We start from the raw sequence: 11,374 nt of genomic DNA on the forward strand, positions 1-11,374 counted from the left end.
TCCTCATTTTCCTGAATGAAAATACCGGGAAGTCGAAAAAATCGCCCCTTCTATCCAACACTTTTTAAGCTCAAGATATTCTTACGACATGTCGTAAGAACATCCAAAGCGAATGTCAAAGAAATTAGGACACATTTGAGGGGGCGAGTCAAGTTGTTTTGGTTTTTGGCACAGAGAAAAATTTCTTCTCATCCAAAAAGGAAAATTCCCCAAAAAACCCGGAAAATTGGTGTGAAAAGTGTGTGAATAGTGAAGAGAGGAACTCGGCTGTGGTACGTGGAGCAAGTTGAAAGTAAGAAAATGCATTGGGAGGCGTGAAAATGTGTGTTACGAGTCTTTGTTTGAAGCAAAAAATGGCACTTTACTACGTCATCTCATTTTTACAAGGAAAAAGATCATTTTGCATGGAATTTATTTCATTCTATTTGGGGCAATTTGGTTGTGGAAATTAGGGGGGCACCATAAAGGATATCACGCGCCCCGTGAATTGCTGCGCCAATTAATTGCGTGTATGTGGCAACTTTTTTTTGGCCACAAATCTTTGGCTCCGCAGATGGTGACTGAAAGTTGGGCCGTGAAGAAGGTTTTTCAATTATGGAAAAATTCCCACTGAGGGGCGGACGCTCAGCAACTTCTTCCGCAGCATCTGGACACAACTACCAGGCAGTCACGAAAAAGGTGATTAATTTCCACATTTCTCGTTTGCCCGTGATTTTCTTGGGAATACTTTTTCGGTTATCAACGCCCTGATAGTGAACTTTCCGCCCTTTTTTTCACCCAACCATCTCATGCATTTCCTGCTCTGCAAAGACAAGGCAGATGGGCTCTCTTGGGCAGCTTGCATTCCTTGCAAATCCAACACGCGTGAAAGTTTGTGCAAAAATGAAAGAGTTTGCGCCGTACGCTGCCACGGCGATCGATTTTCCTTCCGCCCCCGCCTGGAAAGCCCACTAAATCCTTCCCACGCTGCTTCCACCCCCTTTGCAAGAAATTTGCAGACCACGTCCTACAACTTTTTTGGCAATATATTTCTTCCTCCATCTGCTCCCTCAGGAGGACCTCGAGATACTCCTCCTCGTAAATCTCTTTTCCTCCTGCCAGCTTCTCTTAAACTTTTCCATGGAATTTCTGGGAAAATGTTGCATCATTCCGATTAAAAGGAATTCCCTCCCCCTTTGTGCTTGTATTTTGTAAATAATTCACAGCACATGGCACCAATTCATTCTTTCCACACCACAAAAAGTTATCAAATAACCTGTTGATGAAAATTATGAGTCAGTGTTTTGCTTTTGAGGCCTCCGCAACTTTATTATTCTTTATTTAAACTCATAAGAAATGCATTTAAATATTAATGCGAAGGGGAAGTGTCTCAGAAATTGAAGGATCTCTGAGGGATCCTTCTTCAGGAGGATCAGCAGGAGTTTGTTTACCTTGTCGTACGATGGAAAGTTTTAAATGTCACAGACAGTTTGATAGCAGAAGAAGCATTTTGATTATAAACTACTTGAGATAAGATTAGGAGCTTTGTCTACGTGAATTGATTGCCAAAAACTGGTGCAATTTTATCTTTCAACACGTACTATTGAAGCTTTGTTTGGGATAAAAAGGAAAGTAAAAATTGCAAGTGGTTGGATTTGAACTCGCGGAGTTTAGCATAAGACTCTGACGTCTAAACAATTAGACTAATTGTTTCTTTATTCCTTTTTTGATGCTACTTTTGCTGAATTATGAGTTTTAGAAGCTTTTTGGAGAGTTAATTAATTGTTAAGGGTCATTCTTAAGATGTTTTGAGAATTATTTACCTTTGAAGTTTTAATTGGATTGTATTCTATTATATTTTTTTTGTGGATTTCTAAAGAAGATTATTTAGAATAATTCAACTTTTTAAAAATCCAAAATTTTTAAACAATATTCGAAATGTTATTGACTCATACTATGAGAATAATTCTGATCAGAACAAGAACTCTTAATTTCTAATTTGTTTAACTTAAAAATTATCTAATCTATTTTTTTTAATGTAATTTTAATGTCGTTTTTTTATAAAATTTAAAAATAATAATAAAAATCTTTATTTTTTTAATAAAGTTTGGTCAAGAATATTTTTTTAAATTATTTTTTGACGGTTGTACAACCGTCAAATGATTCGCTTATTGTTATTTTATGTAAAACAGATTGCGAATAAAACATGAGATTATAAAAAAAAAAATATATTTCTTAAAGTTTAACAGAAAAATTTCTAAAGAAAGTCTTCCTTATTGCCCAGAAACTATTTCTTAACGTCATTTTTACTTAATTTCATTGCCAAAATATTGATTTAAATTCTGATTAATTTGAGTGCCTGATGAAGGGTAAAAGGGTCCTCGAAACTTCACATAAAAATAAGACAAATCATCTTTTCTGCGGTTAAAAAATCCTTCTTTGCTGTCTCTTTAACTTTATTTTAAAACTAAAAAATCAATTTCTCATCCTAAAGGAAAGGAACACTGAAATTCCTTAAAATCCCAACTTCCTTAACCTTTAAAACCCTTAAAAATAACTCCCAAAATTCCTAAAGACATTTCCCACTCATTGACTCCACGTTGATAAAAATTCATGTTAATTTGCCATTCTCTTCTTCCATTCAATATTGATTTTTAATTATGCTATTTATATCTTTTTTCATTAGCAATAATCATTGTTTTTCCACATAAAGAAGCTAAAAGAAAACTTTTTGCTTCTTTTGTAACCGAGAAAGGGCTCTTCATTGAGGTATTTTTGGGTCTTTTCTTCTTGCATTAAATTCATGAAAGTCTTCTTCATAGTTGGATGAGTTTTTTTCTCTTCTTCACGCCTCAATGGAGATTTCTCTCGTGTGGCGAGTTTTGCACTCTCAAAGAATTTATTTCAAGTTCAAACGCCTCATTTTCGCACCATATTTACGCGCGACAAATAAAAGCTTTAATTGAGTCATATTCCAGGTGTTTGCCGACGCTCAATCATGTGACTATCACGGGGCTAATGCGGGACTTTTTTTTGTAGTTTTCTTTTGTAGAGCTTCAGCTTGAAAATTTTGCGAAATTTGAAAGCTTTTTTTGTTGCTTTGTGGCTCAACGTGGTTTTTTTTGCTCTTGATGCTCAATCGATGCCTTTGCCATCTTCTTTGCATATCTTCCAGTCAAACGGACACGGGCAGAGCTCCGCATTGACAACTACAACGTCTCTGAGTAATCTGCCACAGGAAGATGAAATGATTGACATCACACCGACGGACGAAAATTCACGCAATAGCACCACAATGATGTCCACCAATGATCGCCATCCGTCCCCGACTCATTCACCTTTTGGCAGAGATTTTAACGATCACGACGGTGAGTGGATTGCATTGCTGAATGTAGAACAAAGTAGGATTTCCGTAGATTTATTTTCTTATTTTATTCCACATTTTGTATATAATTTTGAATATTCTTTTTCTTTTCTTTCATCTTCAACAATAAACTCTTTAATCCCGCACAACTTCCCATAAAAACATCCACAAAATTAAACTAAAAATCAACAAAATGCACAAACTAAAACTTTTATTGTAGACAAAGATGTAGATAAAGATGAAAAAGATGAGGTAACTGTAAGATTTTCCACATCTTTCGATGGGCCTGATGAAGGTAAGATGGTGTCAGCGGTGGGCTACAAATGCAAAGCCTCCTCTGTTCTCGTGGCTCTTCGTGTTGTCTTTTATGTGATTTTATACTACTTCAAAACAAAAGCACCTTAATACACGTCTAACACTCCATTTATGTTTAGTTGACGATGAATGCCTTAACTTTTTTTAACCCTTTAACCCCTTAACTGCTTAAAATTGAAGCCCTGTTTAAATCCCAATTAGAATGGATTTTTTTTTCGTAGTTCGTGTGGCAGAGTTTTTGACTCAAAAAGAAATAAAAGAAAAATCTAAAATAAAAATTATTTATGCCTCAATATTAGGGGGAATCTCCTTTGCCGGAATGACGGACAATAGTGACGACATTCCGGGCATTGGGCAGTACGATGACTTCCACACAATCGATTGGCAGCGTGATATAGCACGCGATCGCATGCGGCATCGCTATATCATAAAGAAGCGCCAAAATTCGCTGTTGGACCTCATAAAGGGGGCCCACGATGCGTGGTCCGGATGGCTGTGCGTCCTCCTTGTGGGCGTAACAGCTGGCTGTGTGGCGGGTGTCGTTGATATCGGTGCCAGTTGGATGGCAGACCTCAAGTTTGGCATCTGCCCTCAAGCATTCTGGCTCAATCGCGAGCAGTGCTGTTGGTCATCCAATGAGACGACCTTCGATAGTGGAAATTGTTCACAGGTAAGAAGATTCTCAAGACTGATTGATTGATTGTTTAGAAAAACCCGGAAAAGTCCTTTAAAATGTCTAGCTATTGAATGAATTCATTTGTCCAGAAATTCCTGAAATTCTCCATTAATTCCTGAGATGTTCGTTCAGAAAATTCTAGTTTTCTTCAGATCCTAGACTTCCTAATTTCAGAAATTCTTCAATAGATAATTTTCTAAATCCTGAAAATTCTTTAATCTGGGAATATAGGAGCATTATCCCGAAATTTCTGAATCTATTAACTTCTTATCCTAGAAAAAAAACTATATTTAGAAATTTCTGAAGTTTGTATTTGATAATTTTATTAAAGGCAAACTTCAGGAATTTCTAGATTTAGCTGATCATCCAGAAAATGCTATCCTATCTATTTAGAAATTTTTTATTCATTAAAAATATTTCTAGGTGCAAGACTCATGTTTGTTTTTCTAGAATTTCTTTTAATTTTTAACCTAGATTGACAAAAACTGGAAATTCTTCATTCTTCAAACAAAACCTATTTCTCTTTTCAAACTTAGAATAATTGAATTCTGAGCCCATGAGTGTTTTCTAGCTAGAAATTCTATTATTTTATAAAAATCCTATTTTTTTTCTTTTTTCTTTTCAAATGCTTTCAGAAATTCCGAATTTCAGTAAATAAATATGGAAAATTCTGATCTCTGAAAGAGATTCTCTGTAATAAATTCTTAAGTTCCTTTTTCTAGAAACCCTTGATCTTCAATTATTTAGATCCAAGAATTTCTACTCCTAGAATCCGGGAATATAAATCCAGAACATTCAAAGTCCGAAGTTTCCAGATCAGGTTCCTTTTTCTATAAACTCTTGATCCTAGAAATATCTAGATCCCAGATTTCCTAATTGTAGAATTCCTAAATACGAAACTTCCTAAATCTGTTTTCTTAATTCTAGAAATACGTAAATCTACGATTTTTTTGTTTTAGTAATATTTCTGTTCAGAATATCTGATCCCAACTTCCAGAATATCCAGAATTCTTTAAGATCTTCCTAAATCCGGAATCTTCCTTAATCTAGTTCCTTCCTTAGTTTAAAAGACTTCAGTTCCCCTAAAGAACTCTCCTTTACAATAAAAACTTTCTTTACGTTGCCTTCGACAGTGGCTGATGTGGCCGGAAGTCTTTTCCCAATCAAGGGAAGGTGTCGGCTCCTACATCATCTCCTACTTTTTCTACATCTTCTGGGCAATGTCCTTTGCAGCCTTGGCTGCATCGCTTGTGCGTCAATTTGCCCCCTATGCCTGTGGTTCAGGTATTCCGGAGATTAAGACAATCTTATCGGGATTCATCATCCGTGGCTATCTGGGCAAGTGGACGCTCATTATAAAATCCGTGGGTATTATGCTATCCGTCTCGGCGGGTTTGTGTTTGGGCAAGGAAGGTCCAATGGTACACATAGCCAGCTGTATTGGTAAGTTTCAGGAGGTTTTGGGATCTTCCTGGAGGTTGAATGACGTCTGATTGTTGTTTTGCCGTTTATAGGAAATATTCTTTCGTACCTCTTTCCGAAGTACGGGAAGAATGAGGCGAAGAAGAGGGAAATCCTGTCGGCGGCAGCAGCTGCGGGTGTTTCGGTGGCTTTTGGTGCCCCCATTGGTGGGGTATTGTTCAGCTTAGAGGAAGTTTCGTACTACTTCCCCCTCAAGACGCTGTGGCGTTCATTCTTCTGTGCCCTCATTGCTGCTTTCATTTTGCGTTCGATTAACCCCTTTGGGAACAATCATACGGTGATGTTTTTCGTGGAGTACAAGCAACCGTGGATATTCTTTGAGTTGATCCCTTTCGTGGGGTTGGGGATTCTTGGGGGGATCTTTGGGACGATCTTCATTAAGGCGAACTTGAAGTGGTGCCGGTATAGGAAGTTTAGCCGCCTTGGGCAGTACCCAGTGGCTGAAGTTCTCGCCGTGACTCTCATTACGGCCGTTATTGCATATCCAAATCCCTACACGAGGATGAATATGAGTGAGCTGATCTTCTTGCTCTTCAAGCAGTGCGGCATCAGCAATAGTGATCCACTTTGTGACTACAATCGCAATTTTACGGACGTTAATTCGGCCATTGAGATTGCAGCTGCCGGTCCGGGAGTTTATCATGCCATCTGGCTCCTCATACTCACCTTCATTCTCAAGCTCTTCCTTACGATATTCACGTTCGGCATTAAGGTTCCCTGCGGGCTGTTTATCCCGTCGCTGTGCTTGGGGGCGATTATGGGGCGTATTGTGGGGATTGGGATGGAACAGTTGGCCTACAACTACCCTAAAATGTGGATCTTCACCGGGGAATGCTCAACGGGGGAGAATTGCATCACACCCGGGCTGTACGCCATGGTGGGTGCTGCGGCATTCCTGGGCGGTGTGACGCGCATGACGGTGTCACTGGTGGTGATAATGTTTGAACTGACTGGTGGGGTGCTCTACATTGTGCCCCTCATGGCGGCCGCAATGTCCGCCAAATGGGTAGGAGATGCTCTTGGGCGTCAGGTGAGTTCATTTCCTGCCTCTTTTGCTCCATCATGTAATTGCCTAAATTACTTTTTATTATTTTATTTGATCTGAAGACTGAAATGAGAGAGATTTTTTGTTTCTTCCTTGAGCTTTTTCACGGTCAAGTTCTTTGCTTGAAGCTTTCAAACATTAACCGTTAATTTTGTGAGAAAATAAAATGAAAATTTCCCTAAGAATTAAAGGATTTTCCTTAATAATTCTTTAGAAAAAAAATCCAGTTAAAGAGCTTGAAAAATTCAAAAAAGAATTCCCTAAAAAAGCGTTAAATTGCATTAGCTAGCAGTCATTAAGGAAGCAAAACGAACACACAACGCAAGACAGAGATAAATTCACGCCAGTCAATAAAAAATGGTGTTGTAACGGCAACAAAAAAAAACTACAAACATTAATCAAAAAAACAACAAACGATATAAATTCTAAATAGCGCGCGTAAAAGTCATAAAACAAACCAAGAATGAGAGAGATAATTTACAAATGAGATTAATATTTTGTTGAAAACCAGAAATTCCCAGATTTTTCCAACAAATTCACATTTAACCTTCATTAAATTAAAAATTCATTTCTTGGATTTTACTTAAAGAAAAAAAATTGTTTGGTGATAATAATGTTGAATTTTAATAGCCTAATAAATTACACTGGGTGAAAATTTTTTTATTAAAGAAAATATGAGTTTTTTCCTTCATTTTAATAGGAAAAAAGAATGCATAAAAATCCCCAAAAAGTTGAACAACAAATTTTATTAAGGGGTCTTAATTTAATGAAAATTGTTAGAGGCTGAAGAGCAAAAGCCTAAGAAGTACTAAATTAAAGCCCCAAAAGTAGTAAATTCAAGTCGAAGAGTTACTAAATTTAAGCCTAAAAAGTTCTAAATTATAACCGAAATGGTAGTAAATTCAATCGTAAAAAATATTAAATTTAAATCCCTAAAGTACTAACTTCAAACGTTAGAAGTACTAAATTCAAGTCAAAGATGTACTAAATTCTAGCGGAGAAAAATAGTAAATTAAATTCAAAAAGGACTAAATTGAAGCTACAGATGTACTAAATTCTAACAGAGAAAGAACAGTAAATCAAGTTAAAAAGTACTAAAAATAAGCCTAAAATGTACTAAATTCTATCCGAATTGGTATTAAATTCAATTATAAAAAATAATCAATTTAAGTTCTTAAAGTACTAAATTTAACCCTCAAAAGTACTAAATCAAAGTCGAAAAGTATTAAATTCTAACAGAGAAAGAATATAAGTTCAAGTAAAAAAAGTAATGAAATTAGGCCAAAGAAGTACTAAATTCTAGCGGAGAAAAAACTGAAAATTTTAGTCAGAAAAATAATATAATTAATAATAATAATAAATTTATTAATGTCCCAAATAATAAAATTACAAATTAATAAATTCTAACGAAGAAAAAATAGTAAATTTAAGCCTTAAGGTTACTTAATTTTAGCCAAAAAAAGTACTAAATTCTATCTGAAAAAGTACTAAACTTTAGTCAAAATATTCAGCAGTTAAACACCCCTTGAATTTTGTCGATCGGTGTACATTTTACACGAGAATTATTCAAATGAAATATTCCACAGAAATTCATTATATTTCTCTCAGAAGCATCAATGATGGGTCTTTCCACCTAATATTTCTTGTTGTGTAAAATTCCCTTCTTGTGCCCAACTTGATGAGCTTCAAATAAGGGAATTTCCCATCAAGAAAAATCCCCAAATTTAATCAAAAGAAGATAAATTCCTATTAAGAAATAATTTTCTGAGAAATCTTTCTCTTTCCTCAATGTGGATTGCGTCAGAATTCTCTCAACAACATGAGGAAGCTGACAAAGTGCTGATTTCTCTCTCTTTCTGAACTTCATTGACGCATTATGCGCATTATGCTTATTTCTTTGATAAAAAAGAAATCAGAAATGATTTTATTGAGGAACTTTTTATCTTCAATGAAGGTCATTTTCTTTTGCATGAAATGTTGTAGGGAATCTACGATGCTCACATAAGTCTGAACGGGTATCCATTCTTAGACAGTAAGGATGAATTTGCTCACACAACATTGGCAGCGGATGTGATGCAGCCAAAGTGAGTAGAAGGGTGTGCGGGAATTGAAAGGATTTTTGCGATTTTTGAGGGATTTTTTTTCTCAATGTTAATTTTATAGGCGCAATGAGACGTTGTCCGTCATCACGCAGGATTCAATGACAGTGGATGATGTGGAGTCGTTGCTCAAGGAAACTGAGCACAATGGCTATCCGGTTGTTGTGTCCAAGGAGAGTCAGTATTTGGTTGGATTTGTCGTGAGGAGGAATCTCAATTTGGCCATCGGTACGATCCTTTCAGGAATAAAAGAATCAAAGAAAAGTCAAAAATAAAATTAATTTTGTTGAATTTTTGGTATAGAAAACGCCAAGAGGATGATCGATGGGATTTGTGGGCAATCCCTGGTGCTATTCACGTCTGGCAATCACGTCCAGACACTCGGACCGCCACCGTTGAAAATGAAGAAAATCCTCGACATGGCACCCATCACAGTCACAGACCAGACGCCCATGGAGACCGTTGTGGACATGTTCAGAAAATTGGGACTCCGTCAGACTCTCGTGACGCACAACGGGTGAGTTTTTCCTCCCATGAAAATCCCTCCGCCGAAAAATCCACGAGAAAATTAACTTTTTTTCGTATTTTTTTCATTCAGTCGCTTATTGGGCGTTATTACGAAGAAGGACGTACTGAGACATATAAAGCAAATGGACAATGAGGATCCCAACACTGTTCTATTTAATTAAAAATTTAACATAAAACGCGATCCAACAGTCCCTTTAGGAACAAACAAAAAACATCAAAGAATTTTCTCTTTGTGTCCACATCACGGTGTCAACAATTTATCGTTTTCTCTGTTTGTATTATAAAGAAAAATGAAAATATTATGAAAATGAAAAAATATCAACAACATAATATTTAGTACGGTAATTTAAGTAAAAAAAAAAGGAAGAAATGAAAGTAATTTTATATTAATTTCCTCCTCGAACGGATAAGGTGAGATTTATACACGAATTTCTTATGATAATTTTCCTTAATCACTTTGCAAAGTTTTATTTTAGATGCGCCTAGAAAAACTCAGGAGATGAAAATGTGTGCAATTTTAGAGGGAAGGAAAGTTTATTAATTAATTTTTTACATTATTTTCAAGCGGAAGTTGTGAAAAAATTTTTTGTTTTTCATAATTTCAGATAAGTGGTTAAAGAAACAATTGTGTGCAATAAAATAGCAGCATTCATTTATTAGGAAAAGAAAAATATTTTTATTATCTTGCAAGCAAAATTTATTTAATTTTTATTTATTACAAAATACATTGAAAACTAGAGAATGAATTAATTTTATTTAATTTACAATTTTTACAAAAAAAAATACACAGATGTGCAATAAAATAGCATCACTACTTTACAGGATTTGACATAAGTCGAAAATTAGCTGAGTTTATAAAGATAAAAATATATTTTGGTTTTTATTATAAAAAACTATTCACAAATAAATTAAAACTAGGTTTGAAACAAAAAAATCATCGCAAAATAGAAAATCACTGAAATTATTATTTTTTTTGTTAAAAACAAGGTAATTATTTAAATCTTTTTATTATTCTTGAACTTCCATTATTAATTTAATCAATCACTAAAAACTGCTTTAAAAACTACTTAAAAGCTCTACTTATCCGATTTTGATAATTTTTAGATGAAATTCTGGAGTCAAAACAATTTCAAGTTATAAAAAAATTGGATTTTCTTTTCAGAATTAACTCCTTTATTAGCTTTTCCCAATTTTCCTTCAATATTTATGCCCGAAATTGCATTCTTGTGTGCAAAAACTCACCAAAACGCAAATATGGATGATTTTCTCTTCTTTGAGACAGAAAGATAAATAACTTCTTGTGCTTTGGCTTTCGTGCTGCTGTTTTTCCGAAGAGCCTTGTTAGAAAGAATCCTCTTTTGACTTTCTTTCGCGTCTTTCTTTGATCTTTCCATGCCATCCACAGCATCAATTGAGCTGCTATATTTTTGCACATGACTGTAAAATGGAGAATTTTCTTTTAAGGATTTTAGGAGAATTTTTTTTCTACACCGTAAAATTGCACACAAAACACACCGAGAGATTATCACGAATTTCCTTTTAAATAAAATTTTTCTTTAATATAAAATAGAAGAAGAAATAGATAATTATTTAATATCACATCCAGTTTATTGAAGATTTACATTTCGAATGCGCGCGTTACGACGGAGAAAATTCTTTTGAGTGAGAGAAATGGAAAGAAAAGTCTTTGAGAACAAAACATATTAATAGGAGATTTAGAGGAAGAAAAGAAAAAAACAATTTTTTAGCGAAAGGGAAAAAGAAAGAAAAGAAGTGGAGAGAAAGAAAAGTGAAAATTAACATGGAAAACAACTTTACGACAGAATGATGATTGTAAATATATTAGAAAATTATTTAAATGTAGGAAGATCTTGTTTTGTTTTGTT

The 11,374-nt window shown here is 35.0% G+C and overlaps 1 protein-coding gene across 4 annotated transcripts; it reads left to right on the forward strand.

Annotated features, from left to right (window-relative positions):
• Positions 1-117: 117 nt before the first annotated feature.
• On the forward strand, positions 118-11,351 carry LOC129793614 (H(+)/Cl(-) exchange transporter 5). Of its 4 annotated transcripts, none has more exons than XM_055833761.1 (11): positions 128-292; positions 554-678; positions 3,155-3,380; positions 3,564-3,638; positions 3,958-4,328; positions 5,468-5,777; positions 5,849-6,846; positions 8,845-8,945; positions 9,025-9,188; positions 9,264-9,477; positions 9,559-11,351. In XM_055833761.1, exons 2-11 carry the CDS (start codon positions 595-597, stop codon positions 9,647-9,649), a joined length of 2,634 nt encoding a protein of 877 aa, XP_055689736.1. In that variant the 5' UTR covers positions 128-292; positions 554-594; the 3' UTR covers positions 9,650-11,351. The 4 variants fall into 4 exon arrangements, with proteins under 4 accessions (XP_055689738.1, XP_055689736.1, XP_055689737.1 ...); XM_055833762.1 differs by having other exon boundaries at positions 134-292; positions 3,155-3,347; XM_055833763.1 differs by lacking the exon at positions 3,564-3,638 and having other exon boundaries at positions 118-292; positions 3,155-3,347.
• Positions 11,352-11,374: the final 23 nt, after the last annotated feature.

The sequence above is a fragment of the Lutzomyia longipalpis genome, chromosome 3 (genome assembly GCF_024334085.1).
Source record: "Lutzomyia longipalpis isolate SR_M1_2022 chromosome 3, ASM2433408v1".
Lineage (NCBI taxonomy): Eukaryota > Metazoa > Arthropoda > Insecta > Diptera > Psychodidae > Lutzomyia > Lutzomyia longipalpis.

What these genes read in the sequence shown, in the direction of transcription:
- LOC129793614 (XM_055833761.1), top strand. Translation starts at nt 595, where the DNA reads ATGGAAAAATTCCCACTGAGGGGCGGACGCTCAGCAACTTCTTCCGCA. An exon ending in ACACATAGCCAGCTGTATTG is followed by an intron (nt 5,778 to 5,848) that starts GTAAGTTTCAGG and finishes TGCCGTTTATAG; the next exon opens with GAAATATTCTTTCGTACCTC. An exon ending in ACTCTCGTGACGCACAACGG is followed by an intron (nt 9,478 to 9,558) that starts GTGAGTTTTTCC and finishes TTTTTCATTCAG; the next exon opens with TCGCTTATTGGGCGTTATTA.